The sequence below is a fragment of the Bipolaris zeicola genome (assembly GCF_000523435.1).
Source record: "Bipolaris zeicola 26-R-13 unplaced genomic scaffold scaffold_15, whole genome shotgun sequence".
In the NCBI taxonomy this organism is placed as follows: domain Eukaryota; kingdom Fungi; phylum Ascomycota; class Dothideomycetes; order Pleosporales; family Pleosporaceae; genus Bipolaris; species Bipolaris zeicola.
This window is the reverse complement of record NW_006912064.1, coordinates 1-16,218: the sequence shown is the minus strand read 5'-3', so window position 1 is coordinate 16,218 and position 16,218 is coordinate 1. Positions and strand designations below refer to the sequence as shown.

The window sequence follows — 16,218 nt, the reverse complement described above, 5'->3', positions numbered from 1 at the left end:
GTTGTTCACATGCTCTTCTCGCAACGATTCATCAACGATGCCGTATTAATCGTTATGTTCCTTGCTTGATATATGGAGGCAGGACACCAATCTGTCCTGTATTCCCGACTCTCCCTTCTTTTTTACTTCATAACTCGAAAAAAGCACAAAACTCACTCATGTACCTCTGGCGTGCGATAACTCCTCGGCAACGTCGCAGTACTCGACTGCGAGCGCAGTTCATTTCGCGCAGCACCGTCATCCTGACTCTCCCTCCTGACCCTGAAATGCCTCTCCAGCGCCCCTCTAACACTACTTTCTGGTGAATCGGCTACTGTAAAGCCGCCGGGGAGTTCTGGTGTCGTTGTTGCACTTTGGGTCTTGGCTGCTGGTCGTGGTACGATAGGTGCTGTAGTGCTCGTGGCAGCAGCAGTGGTGGATGTGGAAGGAGGAGGAGGAGGAGGAGGAGGAGGAGGAGGAGGGGAAGTAGAACCAAACGTCCCACTCCCCCTCCTATCCCGATCAATATCCAACATCAGATTCCGAATCTCCTGCGCTGTTTCGGAGCGTAAGCGTAAGTCTTCGAGGCGGGTTGTGCGCAGGCGGTCGCTGAGGCTTGAAGGGGAGGAGCCTGACGAGGCGGAGCGGCGTTGGTGTGGGGAGGGTTGGGGTGCGGGTTGTGAGGATGATCGGGTTTTTGGGATTGAGAGGAGGGTTGGGGTTTGGGGTGCGGAGGGTGGATGAAGAGCGGTGGCGGTGGCGATGGGGGTTGTGGGTGTGGATGTGGATAGGAGAGGTGGAGGTGGAGTTATTGGAGATACTGGAGAGGTGGGTTCTGGTGTGGGCTGTAGGTTGTTTGTGATTTGAACTGGGAGAGTGTTCGTGGGTTGGTTGTTCTCGTTCGTCGTGTCTTCGTCTCTGGGTTCTGGGATAGTCGTCTCGGGCTCTTGATCTCTGTTCTGCATCTGGATCCTGGTATCGTGCTCTCTCGTTTCTTCCTCTGCTGCTATTCCTGCGTCTTGAACTTCTCCGCGCCCTTGTCGTAACTGTTCCTTTGACCTCTTCCAAATTGTCTGGGGATTCCGCATTTTCCTTGCGAGATACGCCATACCGAACTTCTTCGGCACGGGTGCCACATCGGGGGGCTGAACCTCATTCTCGACTGCTCTCGCGGGAAACTCTGGAGTAAATGTTTCGGGACGGCAACCAAATGTATCTCGAAGCCTATCAGCGCCGCTTCTCTTTCTCCCTCTTGCATCGTCTCCCGCTTCGTGTCGTACTGCAGTAGAAAAACTCTCCTCGCTCCTAACTGACCTCACGACCCTACTCGTCGCTTCTGACATCCGACCCATGGTGTCCTGCGCCCGCCCTTTCTCTCCGGGATTTAAGCTACTAATAAACGCGCTCTCGAAGCCTGACGTGGCTGTTTCCCCATGCGGATGCGCCAGCGAATCCAGTAAGCCCTTGCGCACAGGTGAAAAAGAAAGCGAACTTGGCTGGACCGCCGTACTGCGCTTCGCCACCAAAGAAGAATTCCTCAAAGCCGAGCGCGACGAGCCAGCGTGGTAGCAAGATAACGTGTCCCAGTAGCTTCGTCTCTGGAGTGCATCAAGGCCGTGAAAAGGGTGGTTGGGCGGAAACTCTACATTATCGTCATTGCGTCCGGGAATGCCATCGTCGTCATTATTTGCACTCTCGCTTTCATTCTCTTCAGCAAAGTTCTCGTGACGGGGCCGTTGGTCCCGCCTCGCGCTCCGGCTGCGGCTCCGGGACGATGCCGACGCAGACGAGGACAGGCAAGAACAAGAAGTTAGTGCGAGCGACACACGATGCTGATTCGTATACAAAGGCGCTACTGTAGGCGAGATGGTGTGGTCAGAGGGCCATACGGAGAATTTTGAATGCACGGTCGAGGGCGCGGGCGTGACGGGGCGGCGGGATGATGGTGGGCATGTGGCAGGAGGTTGGGTGAGGGAGGTTGGTGTGCAGGAGGGGTAAGGTTCCGAAGAGCATTGATTTTTTGTGATATTGACATCGTTGATAGTATCGAGTTCGGGGTTACTGCGGAGGAGAGCGGCAGTCGAGTGCGCGTGGTTGGAGAATAGATCGTCGACTTCCGAGTCGGGATTGGACGATGATGCTGATACTTTGACTTGCTCGTCGCTAGTACAGTGGTGTGATGAAAACGTCATCCCTTCATCCCCATGCTGGCTATCTGCGAAACTTCTCAGCGCATCTCGAAGCATTTGCTCTTCCTCTTTACCAATCTGAATTTCTTACGATTAGCATGCGCTTTCAGTACAGCAATTGTTTGCATCTCTGTTCATTGACTCGCGATTGTGCACAAGCGAACTCACAATAGTAGCAAAACGGTCCCCGCGCAAATACATTTCCTGCACTTCCTCTAATCTCTTCTTTCTCATCTCCCTGCTATTCAGGATGTGCCATCCTACATAGCTCTCCGTATTCTTCTCTTCCGCTCCCTTTTCGCGTCTCAGAGGCTCCATGCTATCGGTTCTTTCGTAAACCTCATTCAACTCGAGCTCCAATTCTCTCTCCCATTCTTTGTTGACATCTTCTCTACTATCGCTTTGCGCATAATGCGTAACGAGCGATGCAGCAAGTTTCTGTCGTGCTGACTCGCCCCTCCAGCCTAGGCCGCCTCGTTCCATACTGCGCGCTATTCTGCGTTTGAGAGTGTTGCTATTACATCGGATGACAGCGACACGGTCGCTAACGCGGACATATGCCGAACTCCGTTCAGTAGACATTGTTGAGCAGGGTACAAGGCTTGAGGGTTTAGCATTGCGGTTATACTGACAATTTTGAGAGATGGGATTAGGATGTGTAAGAGCTGTTGTATTGACATGTGGGTTTATGATACAAGTTCGGGTCCGAAGACAGGGTATCGATGAAATTGCGTGGCGAATGCTTCGTGATTACATCACCTATATCATACCCTTACGGCTGGGCTTCGATCTGAAGATTGCTTTGTCGCAGGTGTCATTATCGGGGGCTGACCATTAGGCATCAATCATGCAGTTGTGTTGAAATTAGGTGTTAATTCGGTGGAACTTGAAGCATTGACGATGCCAGATACCGGATCACAGCAGCCGGCAATCAAGTGCAGACAATACAAACATGTACACAATACGCCACAATAATAGGGACGAGTTATATTAGGGTATCCACCAGACTATCACGCCTTTCCATCCAGCCCTAGCAACTCCTGTAACACTATCTTTGCTTTTCCAGGCTCAACGCCACCATCTGGGGCTCGCGCCACCATCTGTCCAACAAACCACATAGTCTTCTTTACGTGACCCTTTTCAGTGATGTCCTTGACCATTTTGGGATTTTCTTCCAATAGTGTCTTTGCCAGGTTGACATATTCTTCTTGGCTCAGGGGCTGTAAGAATAGGTTTTCTTGGTGGACGATGTCCTGAACACTACGTGCATCTCCCTCGAACTTGATCGCAAGTAGACGCTTCGCTGATGGTGACGTGACCTCTTTGCGGCGCACAAATGAGATCACTTCGGCGAGATCTCTGGCTGAAACGCGGCTAGGATCCCATGGTTCGTCTTTGAATAGAGAGCCGAGCTCCATAAGCACCCTGAGTGACTTAGCCTTAATCCACAAAGAAATCTACACATTATACATACCAGTTCCCTGCAATCTTTCCAAGGGTTTGTAACAAAGCACTGTCCTGTTGCTCTTCGGCTAGGCGCACCGATTCGGTAACGACATCCATGTAGTACTCCAGACGTTCTCCATCATCAAATGAAAGAAGAGTGATGGCATCTTTGGTAGTTAGGCCGTAATTGTGTACCAGAACATCTACGTTGACATCGGGAAGTTTTGGCAGAGTGTTCTTCAGGTGTTCGACCAGATCCTAGAGACAGTCAGCAGTGGTCTCGAGATGCAGATCAACACATGACTTACCTCTCCTATGATCACAGGCGCAATATCAGGGTCCGGCATGTACCGGTAATCAATCTCACCCTCTTTGCCTCTCAATCGTTTCGTGGTCTTACTTCCAAGAGTCCACCCACGGGTCTCGCCCTCAACAGTACCTCCGCTCTCAAGCAAATCAATCTGTCGGTCACGCTCTGCAATGATGGCATCCTCGACAGCCTTGACACTTGCCAAGTTCTTGATTTCAGTCCGTTGACCCAGGCCAGTGATACCAGAGTATGAGTGACTGGATTTAGATGAGTCCGCATGGCGTTGGCGAACAGAAACGTTGACATCAGCGCGCAGACCGCCTAGCTCCATGCCAGTAGTACAAGAGTTGACAGCCTTGAGTATATTTTGGATCTTTCGGACAACGACGGCAGCTACCACAGGGTCATGAATTTCAGGGAGAGTGATGATCTCAATTAGTGGATGTGAGACGCGGTTGAAGTCCAGCAAATGGGTAGAGGGCGGTTGCTGCACGGTCTTTGCGGTGTCCTGCTCCATTTGTATCTGCTTGATGCCGATATCGAAAGGTTCTGGATGCGGCACCGCGCCGGCAGGAAAGTCGTGGGGGTATAGTGTAACTTTACCATTTTTCGCAAAGGGTTCGTAGTACTGCGTGATTTGATACCCGGATGGCTGATCTTGATAGAAGTAGTGTTTACGGTCAAAGCTGCTCTTAGGCTGAATCTCGCATTGGAAAGCTATAGCGGCGCGCAAGGCAGGAAGAAGAGTCTCCTTTTGGAAATGAGGTTGGGTTCCAGGAAATGCGACGTCAAACAGGGAAACATGTGTATTCGGGGGTTCGCTGACAGAAGTGGCAGCGCCAGAGAAAAGTTTCCGCGCTGTGTTGAGTTCGGCATGCACCTCGATGCCAACAGTCAATTCCCATTTCTCCAAACGCGCATCTTTGGACTTTTTAGAGGAGTCTGTAGAAGATCCCTTTTCCTTCTTCTGCTGCTTTGCGGCGTCTTTCAAGAGCTTGCGGAAAGAAGTTCTATCTTGAGACGATGGCGGTGATTGGGTTTCAGTTTGGATAGATCGTGTCGTGAACGCAGTGAGACGGTGTACAGCGTCCAATGGAAGAGTTCTAGCCAGGTGTAGACATGTTCGGCATACATATACCTGTTTTGATGCTGCAGCGAGACTGTTGCGAGTACTGCGAGCAAACATGATGTGAAGTCTGATGAACTGCAGTTCTGACGCCTTGCACAGATGCGGGCGGTCCGTGCTCACTTCCGAGAGACAATGTCAACCACCGATTGCCTGAACATCAGCAAACCGGGTCTTCGCCAACGCTGGAATCTCTCGCGTCATCTGACACTTCCAAAGTGGTCTGGTATTTGGCTCGAAGATGTAAAGAGCCGTATTGGAATGCGGGTGTATTCGATGGTGCCATGTAGTACGCAGCGTTTGACGTGTAGAAAACTGTGTAGTAAGGCACTGTGTCGACGGCGAGTATCCTTAGTCGATGTATCAGGCCGGTGAATGCTGGAACCACCGGCGATTTCTATGCAAATCGGCCTTTCTGTTGATCTCCTTCTGAATGCTGGTTGCCCAATGCTTCAAGCGGTTACGGAGCCTTTCCCACGCCTCCGGTTCTTTGAATCTTCCCGACGGGTGTTTGAAATCTCCAGGATGTATATATACTCCCGGCCACTGAGTAAAATCCGATTCTGATTGGTAATTCGTGTTGGGGGAAAATCGAACACAACGACCACTGCGGACACTCGCCATGCAAGCAGTCATTCAAGAGATCTTGCCGTCGGGCTTGCCACAACCCAACTGAGTTTTAGGAACGAAGTCAAACGCGGAAATATCACGAACCAGTGGGGGTGCCAATCGTGTGACTGAAATTAGAATAGGGGTACGTGCTCAGACCCAGTCAGGTACAAGCAACAGTGTCTAGCAAAGCCGAACTCTGTTCTTGAGCTCTCTCATTCTCATGCGCAATATGCTCTGCTGTACCTTCAGATCAGCCTTCTTTTTGGCTCTGAGTCTGGCACGCACTTCCTTCTGTTTCCTTTGTTTCTTGATAGCTCTTCTTTGCTCACCAGGTTCTCGTGGGTCCTTCGGTCTTGGCTTGTAGTACTGGCGTGCACCTGGGGCTGGGGCCGGGATGATGCAACTCGTTACAGCACCAGTCACACCGGCAGCACTGCTCATCAAAATGTTTGAATTCCCGAGGTTTCTTCAATGAAACTCAGAGCCTCCCGTCTCTAAAGCTCTTTAGTCTGTGCGCAAGTCTCTCTCGCTCTAGGAAAAGTTCAGCGCGAGCGCGAGATACACGCCAGGTCCTTTTTTGCTTCTTAACTTGTGCCTGCTCGAACTTTCGAAGACGCTCACGGGCAACGTGCAATCGCTCTGTTGCTGAAAGGGGTCGTCCTGAATACGAGTGTGTTCTAGGGTTGTGTCCTGCGTGAAAAATGGTCTTGCGATTGGCAATGGATCGTGGGAGAGGAAAGAGTGGTTTCCTGAGCACTTTGGGTTTGGTTTGTCGAGATTCGGAGCCTCGAGTGATAAACAGTGAATCAAGCGGCATGTAACTAAGAATCGCTATAGTGCATAGGTAGTTGGCTCAGGCAAGGGGCTGGGTATCCCTCGAGTCGATGACCTGAGCGGCAGGAGATAGTGCGGAAAGCCCGTTGCGTGCGGATGATGCTGACGGAGCAATGATATTTAGGCTGGGTTGCGAGTTAGAATATTATAAGTTACGTTTATCGTACTTAGTATGGGCTCAGTACCTATTGTGGATCTGTTCAATATCTGTATCGTTTCACGGAGACAAGCCGATGTGTATGGATGATGACACTGAGGTATGTGGGGATGTAAGTGTGAGGGCTGAGGTTTGTAACAGTAGGTTCAACAGATGGTGAGGAGGTGGTAGCTCATCGTACTTGCCGCACCTGCTCAAGTCAAGTGTCAGGTGGCGACAAAACATTATGGGAACTACAGTTGGCTCACAACAAGTCTTTGAGAAGGAGCCATTCACTGATGAAAGAATTTAAAAGGAAACAATGTGTGTCACAAACAGCAATCCTTGCAAATGATGACTTTACAAACAAATATCTTAGTCATCTGCTCAAAGGATACGTACTTGAAAAAGCCTGTCAGAACCATGAGCATCAAATCAAATCAATCCATATATTGACCAGTATCTTAAATTCTATATGACTCCCGAACTCCTTAATACCAATTTATCACAAGTACCATAATACCAAATATCAATCCCCTTCCTTGCAGCTCGATGATTCTCTCTTCTAGAAGACAAATTTCCGATCACCCATGATACCCCACAGCTCCTGCACTACAGCCTTCTGTTCCTCAGGCTTCGCATGCCGAACAGCAAAGTACAAACGACCCTCAAGAGACGGATCCCAGTCGCCAGGGTTAGCGCTAGCAACAATACCGCCAGCCTCCTCCAGGATAATCCAGCCAGCACAGACATCCCATATCCAAACACCGCCTTCCCAAAAGACATCGATGATGCCTTGTGCGACGTAGCAGAAATCCAAGGCTGCGGAGCCGTTGGAGCGGACGGACTTGCACATGGCTCCGCCTTCCACCTTGGAAGTCAGAAGCTTGTTGTGTACGGAGGTCCGGAGGGCCCAGTTTTCACCGGAGCGCTGGTTTCCCCATTCGAGAGCGACGAGACAGGAGTTCAAGGATGGCATTGGCGGGGGTACGGGCTGGATCGGAAGCTTGAGCTCGATTCCGAGGAGCGCATTGCTGAGGTAGGCGCCCCGACCTTTGATCGCGTGGTAGAGGTCGCCTCGGAAAGGGTTGTATACAACGCCGATGATAGGTTTCTTCTCGAGAGTCAGCGCAAGAGAGATAGCACAGTTGGGCACGCCCTTGGAGAAGTTCAAGGTTCCATCGATTGGATCACAGACAAACGTAGGGGTATCAGCAAGCTTGGTGCCATGCTTGAACGTCTCCTCTCCAAGGAATCTGAAGGCCGGGTATTCTTTGCGTAGGCGGGATTCCACCGTATCTTCGATCTGCTTGTCGAACTCGGTGACTAGGTCGGAGGTATTGTTCTTGTACTGTGCTGCTATAAGGACTGAGTGCTCGGCGGCCACCATGATTTTGCCACAATCAATAGCAATCTCCACAAGTAGATCATGGATCTTGCTGAGATGGTCTTCAGTCAGACCATGCTTGGATAGCGCAAGCTTGAAGTCTTGGGAGTGCATGGAGGTCATCTTCGGGATCGTGGTACTTTGCGGTGCGGGAGTACCGATTGTGCTTGTAGAAGAAAGACGATTCGCAGTTGAGTTTGAGAACCTGCGAATATGTATATGAGGATTTGCTGGAGATGAACAACGTGGTTGAAAAGCTGTTTGAGGACTGGGTTGGAGTCTGCCTCCGTAGGAAAAACTACTACCATTTATATCCATGGTGGTGAGGGTGGTGGTGAAGCGGCGTTGTAACAACGGAGGTTGGTAGGAGGTGGTTTGTCGCGACTGTATCTTGACAATGTTGCTATCTAGGTAGATGGGAGAACTTTTGCTGTAGCATGTGAAAGCTTTGTTTAGTGTAGTACAAACAGCTAACCTCGAATTCCAACATTGTGAAGGCGGCATTGTGTCAAAGCATGATTGAAATCATCGAGCTCCAGGTTCTAGATTTGGCGCAAGGATTGAAAGTCATGGTCGAGGAACACCTGTTTGCTGGGGAGATTTAGTAAAAAGCACTGCTCTGTTGTTGGGCGATGGCGTGCCAAAGCGTATCTCGAGGACAAAACGGGCCGGCTTATGCTCTCACCTCGGCTCAACGGCTCTGATAGGACACGGCAAATGCCACCACACCACCTAGAAGCAACAACGCCAGCTGTTTACTACACACTATACAGTGAGATATCTTGTAAAGCGGGGTGGAGTTTCTACAAATACTTGCATAGACCAGGATTATGTCTCGAATCGCGCTCTAGCAATGTTACTTGCAGCTCTCTGAGCAGGAGGTAGACTGGGTGAGATGGTTGTCGAGCCAATGAAAAGTAACATGTTAAATTTAGGTCGTTGAGGGTATCACTACGCTAAAGTTGTGATCTCTTAGTTCATCTTAATTACACTCCCCTCTCGTTGGCCCTTGGCCATGGTCCGCATTATGAACCACATCTTCGTGCTGCACTGCTGCATCCACTCCACAAATGTGCATCTTTTCACAAGGACGCATAGAATGAGACCTACCCCAGGGTTTCCCTCGAGCTTCATCGTCTTGTCTATAGCGAAGAATCCGCTTTCCATTGGAATGCAAAACAAATAGAATGCAGGTATGGACAGGGATGTACTTGGAAAAAGAGACCAAGAGAGTCAACTAACCTTTGAGGTTACTTGACGCAAGGTCGATGACAGGATTGCGTGCGGCAATCGCGGTCGCCAGCTTGATCCGATTGAGCATCTGGTACAAAAATGACATGATACCTCAACCCAATACCCTCGGGCCGCTTGACTTGCTCTTCTTCTGAACACCGCGGGGTATGAACATGGCCGGAGACGCGACGACGGCGGGAGTACTGCTTGAGCCGGGCTTGTCCTTGTTGTCCTTGTTTTTGTTGTTCTTGTTCTTGCCCTGCTGCTTGTGCCTGTCTTCCCGCTTCGCGATGGGCTTGATCTCGGACGTGGCTCGCTTGATGAGGACCGGGTGGCTGCCAATGTACTTGCCCTGCATTTCCTTTGCGGCTCGGAAATAATCGTCGGTGTCGGCAAAGCTGACGAAGCCATAGCTCTTGCTCTTGGTCGACTTTTTGTCTCGGACGACGCGGGCCTTTGAGAGCGAGGGGTACTTTGCGAAAGCCTTGAGGAGCGAATCATCAGTGACTTCACCAGCAAGATTTCCTATGAAAAGTCGGGGGTGCAGAGGGTTCCACTCAAGCAGAGTCTCGTCCTCCCATTGCTTTCCACCTCCCTCGCGAACTACAGTCTTGCGCTTTCCGTCAGGTCCGAGACCAATCTCGGCCTCGTTGGCGGCAGCAGCTTCTGGGCGGGCGGTGACGCTTGGGTTGGCGCCCTTTTTTGCGTTGGTGTCGGCCGCGTTGTACGCGCTGTTCCACTCTGCAATACGTGCCTCTTCTTCGGGGTCGTACGCGCCACCATATCCGCGGTTCACGGAAGGAGCAGCTGAGTAGGTGGAAGCAGGAGCACCCGATGCATAGGCTGGGTACGAGTAGTTGTTGTAAGCATTGCTGGTCGGGTAAGCGGGTGCTTGATATGGAGCGCTCACTGTGGCTTGCGAGTAGTTTGCTGCGGCAGAAGATGGCTGAGGGGGCGCGTGGGCTGCTACCGAGCGCGGTGTGAAGCCTTGAAACATGGTGGAATTGCTCTGTGCTCGCGCGCCTGTGCTGTTGTTACTGTTGTTAGGTCTCGACGGCGAGGTCGAGTGGGTTGCAGGAGGAGGACGGGCGGGGAGAGAGTGGTGCGGCTGCATGGCGTCTAGGCAGCAAGGTGAGCGGTGAGGGCGAGTTCAGGCTGGTGATGGCAAGGCAGTGACTCGGGTAGTGCGACGGTGATGGTGAGGGGCGTTTGTATGGTGGGAATTAATGCCGCAGAGAGAGGGTGTGCCACAGGCAAGCAAGTGGTGAAAAAGTGGGTGGCAGGGCTGGTGGTGGGCGGCGTCGGAGATCGGCGTTTGAAGGGCGTGGGAGGGAAGGGCGGGCCGGTGCAAATTGGCAATTACGTGGGATGGCGTGTGATGGGGGCGCGGCGTGACGTTTGGTGTTGTTATTTGTTGCGTCTGCGACGGAGAAAGAACGACACAGTCTCAGACATGGCCCGAAACCGCCGGGTCACGTGCGGGCCGGCCTATCTACTCTACTTACCATGTACATACACTACACAGTACGTACATGCTGCCTGTCAATATATGCGGCTGTGCGGCCATCCATCGGGCCTTTCAGCCTGTCCGCCATCCACCCACTGCCACCATCCCGCCCACTCTCCCGCCCACTCTCCCGCCCATGGCTGTCTACGTAACTAGCGACGGGCCTCCAAGCAGGCACAGCACACATCGGATAACATTTGCTTTGACCCGCTCCCCACCGGCCTTTTAGCCTGGCCATGTCGCCCTGCCACTCGCTTTCCGGTGCCCATGCCTGCCCTCTAGCGTGTCCGACCACCCCTGTACGCTGCCCCTCGTCCCGTAATGCTGTGTTAAGGCTGAGAGGCGGAGGGGCCGGCGTCATGGTGTGCAGGCAAAAACGGAGCGCCTTGAAGCAGCCGCATCTACGCGTGTTCCCCTGTGTGTCCGGCTGTATGCTCATAGCCGCTATGTGTGAGAGACGGAGAGTTGAGACAGCAGGTTGAGCGAGGCGTCGCATTTGCAGCCATTGCCATGGCCAGTCTGCTCGCATCTGGACGGCCCCATCGGCAGGCTGCTTGCTAAGCATGAGCAGTGTTTGTTCAGCACGCAGCCAAATGGGCAGCGCAAGCAATTCCTCCGTACCAACATGCGCAATTGGCAAGAGCCGCTTACGGGGCATTTGGCCTTACCGCCGCGGCCGAAGCTATCCTCCATGACCTGTGATGCTGGGATCTGGTGGGACGTGCCAACATTGATGCAATAGGTAGCCTGCCCCGCTTGTTTCCAAAGTCTTCCGGCGACTACATTATCTCAGAGACCCCCACCAAGCTTCCTCTTCCTTCTTCTTGTCAATCACCCGCTCAAAAAGCTTCAATTGCCCTCAACTGTTGTAGCCCGGTCGCTGCAACTTTTACCCCGCCATCCCCCTCCACCCAACCACACACCTACACACCTCTCTTCACGACAAAAGCAATCATGACTGAGGCTGTCGGAGACTTCGGCCTCATCGGCCTGGCCGTGAGTATGCTCCAGCCAGGCATTGCCATGGCTCGCATCTTGGAAAACTCGGCATGTGCTGATACCAGTCCTAGGTCATGGGTCAGAACTTGATCCTCAACGCGTAAGTCTTCTACCGCACTCTCTACGATATCAATCAAATACTGACATAATCTAGTGCCGACCACGGTTTCACGGTACGAGCCACGTCTTGACAACTCATCGAGTTCAGAAAACTAACTTCGTCCTCAGGTCGTTGCTTTCAACAGAACGTAAGCGCGATAACTACACACCCTCGGGAACTTCACTGACATCCAGCCAGCGTCGCCAAGGTCGACCGATTCCTGAACGATGGCAAGTCTTGTACTGCAATTACTTGCCAACAAAACTAATGACAAAAACAGAGGCCAAGGGCAAGTCCATCGTCGGTGCTCACTCCATCGAGGAGTTTGTCGCCAAGCTCAAGAAGCCCCGCCGCATGATGATGCTCGTCATGGCTGGTAAGCCCGTCGACGACTTCATCGAGCTCCTCCTCAAGGGAGGTGCCGAGGAGGGCGACATCATCATCGACGGTGGTAACTCCCACTATCCCGACACCAACCGCCGCACCAACTACCTCAAGGCCAAGGGCATTCGATTCGTCGGAACTGGTGTCTCTGGAGGAGAGGAGGGTGCTCGCTATGGCCCCAGTATCATGCCTGGTGGTAACGAGGAGGCCTGGCCTTACATCAAGGTACGGAGTCTATCAAGAAACGACGAGGCATATCTGACAGCCACTTAGGATGTCCTTCAATCCATCTCCGCAAAGTCTGACGGCGAGGCCTGCTGCCAATGGGTCGGTGACGAGGGTGCCGGTCACTACGTCAAGATGGTCCACAACGGTATCGAGTACGGTGACATGCAGTTGATCTGCGAGGTGAGCAGAAACAGCGAAACAGCGAAACAGCGCAGAAATTGGAAACTGATGAAAAACTAGGCCTATGATATCATGAAGCGCGGTCTCGGCATGTCCAACAAGGAGATGGGCGACGTTTTCGCACAATGGAACAAGGGCGTTCTCGACTCCTTCCTGATCGAGATTACCCGCGATATCATGTACAAGAACGATGACGATGGCACTGCCATCGTTGAGAAGATCCTCGACTCTGCCGGTCAAAAGGGTACCGGCAAGTGGACCGCCATCAACGCTCTCGACCTCGGTATGCCCGTCACTTTGATCGGAGAGGCTGTCTTTGCTCGTTGCCTGAGTTCCCTCAAGCAGGAGCGTGGCCGTGCTGCTGGTCTTTTGGATGGCCCCAGCCCCAGCTTCACCGGTGACCGCAAGGCTTTCATCGACAACCTCGAACAGGCTCTTTACGCCTCCAAGATCATCTCCTACGCTCAGGGTTTCATGCTGATCCAGAACGTGAGTTGAACTGGTACCTCGGTCAGAAGAATTGGGCTAATACCATTATAGGCTGCCAAGGAGTACAAGTGGAAGCTGAACAAGCCAGAAATCGCCCTCATGTGGCGTGGTGGCTGCATCATCCGATCTGTTTTCTTGAAGGAGATCACCAAGGCGTAAGCACCAACTGGCTGCAGGCTTCAGCACAGTAGGCTAACCGTCTTTAGATACCGCCAAAACCCCGAACTCGAGAACCTGCTTTTCGACGACTTCTTCAGCAAGGCTATCCACAAGGCTCAGGCTGGATGGAGAGAGTGAGTGGTTTGCTTACGAAGTTGATAGAACAAAGTGCTGACAGTGTCATAGTGTCGTCTCCAAGGGTGCTCTCTGGGGTATCCCAACTCCCGCTTTCAGCACCGCGCTCAGCTTCTACGACGGATACCGCACCAAGGACCTTCCCGCCAACCTTCTGCAGGCGCAGCGTGATTACTTTGGCGCACACACCTTCAGGATCAAGCCTGAGTACGCCAACGATACATACAAGCAGGGCGAGGACATCCACGTCAACTGGACCGGAAGGGGTGGAAACATCTCTGCCTCGGTAAGTTCCACGAATTAATGCATCAATCAGGCTGTAGAAACTAACATATTTTGTAGACATACAATGCTTAAGCGTATCGTGCAGAACTTTTGTTGCAAGAGCACACCACCTTGCATAGGGCTCACAATTAAAAAATAATCAATGTGCAGAGCAAGATAGCACACATCAGAATGAATAATGATTCACATGTCCCATGTCTCCTGTGCCCTGATGAATGCAAGAGGTTATTTTAGCCCATGCGGTACTCCATGTTGTTAGAGACGCTAGCCCAAAGTAGAATCGTCTAAGCATGTACCCTTGGAAATGCCACCCCGCCATGAGGTAGAGTAGTACATAACGGTACTGCATAGTCGGGACCGACTCGGTATCATCTGGGACGATCAATTAGGACAAAGATAGAGGGAATTCGTGCAGTAGGCTGCACCCTGCGTGATTGGTGCACCAGCAAGCGCGCCGGAGCAAGCCTTGGCGACGTGAGCGCGGAAAGTTTACCCCCCCCCCAACACCACAACACACTGTGTCGGCTCCGAGCTTCAACAGCTCCCCACAAGCCCGCGCCTCACCACCACTTGGCTGCGTGCGCGCTCTTGCTTTTTCGTTTCTTTCATTCCTTTGAATTGCATATCCACTGCTTGTATGAGTCTTTGGCGTTAGGTCTTTAGCGTGTGCACCCGGCAAGACGAAAGAGGACCCTTGGTTCGCCATGGCGGACAACAAGCGCAACAGCGTTGCGGGCAAGGTTGCGACACCGAACCTCAAGGCTGGCACCACATCCAACAAGGACGTCATTGACGCTGATTCCAATCTGTACAAGGCCGTGGGATCGCGGTAAGCCCAGCTTGCCCCCTATGAGCGTCGGACCAGAGAGATCGCGCTGTTCGGGAGTATGCTGACAAGCAACAGCATCAAGATTACATGCGCTCCCGGCAAGAATGTCCTCGAGGGCACTCTCTTTACGGCCTGCAACATTACCCACGCCATAGCCATCAACACCGCGCCTGCCCCACCGAATCCCTCAGCCTCTGCCCTCAGCCAGCCAGGCGATTACCATATTATCCCTTTCGCACACATTGAATCTTTTGAGATTCTCGGATCAGGCGAGCGGGCGCCTGAGTCTACACCGGGCTTCAACGGAGCACTCCCTAGCATATCCAAGGTTGACCTAGCGGCACTGCAAGCCCGTGAAGATCAGACGATTCGCGAAATGAAGAAGAAGGATGCGCAGAAGGGCAAGGGCGTTAGTGCGGAAGCGCAGGAGCTATTCGATGCCATCTCGAGGACGTGAGTAATATCCGGTGAATACCTATAGGTACAGGGGCTCAGACTGACATGCAAACGAACAGACTACCGACCCGCTGGGCAGACACTCAGATTGTAGTTAGTGACTCAGTTTTGATCCAATCGCCATACACCCTCGACAGCATCCGAGCACCTGCCGACAAGGCGCAGGCTGAGAAGCACGTGCGCAAGATTGTCGAGCACTACTACCAGCGCAAGAAGGGAGCACAAGCAGGAGTAGCACGCGCTCCGGTTGCTGTGCCCAATGCCCCACGAAAGGGTGGCTAGACATACTGTAGCTTGTACAGATTTGGCTTGCTGCACTATTTTGAGGTAGAGATTAGGTCAAAGGATAGGCAAAATCTTTTCGACATGCAAATCACCGCACAGAACGGTTAGCAGCTAGACAGACGTGGCTGAGTTACCAAACCAGCCGCAGAGCCTAAGAGGTCTTACGCAGTAAGGAGAAAGAAAGAAGGGAAGAAATCAGAGAGGGGCGTGGAATGCTGAGAGTATGCCGCATGTGATTGCAATGGAGCCAAGGCTACATTGTTCTCGAATATGTGAAAGTGGGAGTACCCATCTTTTAAATAAACTACAAACAAAATGTTCAAACTTTCGAAACTATTTGTGCTATTGGTAACGTGATACGAGGACAGAGTACTGAGGACTAGTGCTGTCAGGAGAACGGTACTGGGATGTCTTACTTGTAGGTATAATATGTGACTGCCTGAGTTGAACTTGGGATGCATTACCGTGCTATTGCGCATTCTACTACCGCAGTCTCCCAGACTACCTTCAGGTCACCCCCTTTTGCTCATCTACGATTAGTAAACTTACACAAACAGCATAACAGGTTTTATAAAGAGAAAAAACATAAAGGTACCAGTGTACAAATTATTCATACATCCATCCACAAATCCTTCTTTTCTTACGTAGTACTTGAATCCATTTCCCTACCATCGCACTACCTCAAACACACGCACCCAAACTCCCCCTTTTATTCACTCCCTCATCTCGCTCCAACTCCGGCCCAAGAAAATACGCACTCGTATACTTACCTAATCAACCTAATTCTAACGTACTCCACCAGTAAGCTGGCCACACCAGTAAGCTGGCCGCCCCACCAAACCTGACCCAGCGCTCTACACAACCACCACAATGCCGCGCCAACAACGCTCTATACAGACTTCTCGTGAAGGCAGAATAAGCCTTGCTATA

At 51.9% G+C, this 16,218-nt stretch overlaps 7 protein-coding genes across 7 annotated transcripts; 2 read left to right on the top strand and 5 right to left on the bottom strand.

The window, feature by feature from the left end:
• Nucleotides 1–152: 152 nt before the first annotated feature.
• COCCADRAFT_23018 (uncharacterized protein) lies at nucleotides 153–2,750 on the bottom strand (the record flags this gene model as incomplete). The annotated part of the gene is made up of 2 exons (XM_007710150.1): nucleotides 153–2,246; nucleotides 2,337–2,750. The coding sequence occupies 2 exons, from the start codon at nucleotides 2,748–2,750 to the stop codon at nucleotides 153–155; spliced, it is 2,508 nt and encodes an 835-aa protein (XP_007708340.1).
• A 428-nt stretch (nucleotides 2,751–3,178) lies between these two features.
• On the bottom strand, nucleotides 3,179–5,110 carry COCCADRAFT_85809 (uncharacterized protein; the record flags this gene model as incomplete). The annotated part of the gene is made up of 3 exons (XM_007710182.1): nucleotides 3,179–3,593; nucleotides 3,643–3,872; nucleotides 3,923–5,110. The coding sequence occupies 3 exons, from the start codon at nucleotides 5,108–5,110 to the stop codon at nucleotides 3,179–3,181; spliced, it is 1,833 nt and encodes a 610-aa protein (XP_007708372.1).
• Nucleotides 5,111–5,842: 732 nt separating this feature from the next.
• Nucleotides 5,843–6,479, bottom strand: COCCADRAFT_85815 (uncharacterized protein; the record flags this gene model as incomplete). Its single annotated transcript, XM_007710181.1, has 3 exons — nucleotides 5,843–6,095; nucleotides 6,141–6,154; nucleotides 6,225–6,479. The coding sequence occupies 3 exons, from the start codon at nucleotides 6,477–6,479 to the stop codon at nucleotides 5,843–5,845; spliced, it is 522 nt and encodes a 173-aa protein (XP_007708371.1).
• A 718-nt stretch (nucleotides 6,480–7,197) lies between these two features.
• COCCADRAFT_85796 (uncharacterized protein) lies at nucleotides 7,198–8,142 on the bottom strand (the record flags this gene model as incomplete). The annotated part of the gene is made up of 1 exon (XM_007710180.1): nucleotides 7,198–8,142. One exon carries the CDS (start codon nucleotides 8,140–8,142, stop codon nucleotides 7,198–7,200), a length of 945 nt encoding a protein of 314 aa, XP_007708370.1.
• A 1,222-nt stretch (nucleotides 8,143–9,364) lies between these two features.
• COCCADRAFT_33386 (uncharacterized protein) lies at nucleotides 9,365–10,366 on the bottom strand (the record flags this gene model as incomplete). The annotated part of the gene is made up of 1 exon (XM_007710160.1): nucleotides 9,365–10,366. The coding sequence occupies one exon, from the start codon at nucleotides 10,364–10,366 to the stop codon at nucleotides 9,365–9,367; it is 1,002 nt and encodes a 333-aa protein (XP_007708350.1).
• Nucleotides 10,367–11,713: 1,347 nt separating this feature from the next.
• Nucleotides 11,714–13,790, top strand: COCCADRAFT_33385 (uncharacterized protein; the record flags this gene model as incomplete). The annotated part of the gene is made up of 12 exons (XM_007710159.1): nucleotides 11,714–11,755; nucleotides 11,830–11,858; nucleotides 11,913–11,931; nucleotides 11,987–12,006; nucleotides 12,057–12,088; nucleotides 12,139–12,467; nucleotides 12,516–12,650; nucleotides 12,711–13,139; nucleotides 13,191–13,294; nucleotides 13,346–13,432; nucleotides 13,485–13,719; nucleotides 13,776–13,790. 12 exons carry the CDS (start codon nucleotides 11,714–11,716, stop codon nucleotides 13,788–13,790), a joined length of 1,476 nt encoding a protein of 491 aa, XP_007708349.1.
• Nucleotides 13,791–14,422: 632 nt separating this feature from the next.
• COCCADRAFT_85960 (uncharacterized protein) lies at nucleotides 14,423–15,285 on the top strand (the record flags this gene model as incomplete). Its single annotated transcript, XM_007710179.1, has 3 exons — nucleotides 14,423–14,547; nucleotides 14,623–15,000; nucleotides 15,063–15,285. The coding sequence occupies 3 exons, from the start codon at nucleotides 14,423–14,425 to the stop codon at nucleotides 15,283–15,285; spliced, it is 726 nt and encodes a 241-aa protein (XP_007708369.1).
• Between the last annotated feature and the right edge of the window lie 933 nt (nucleotides 15,286–16,218).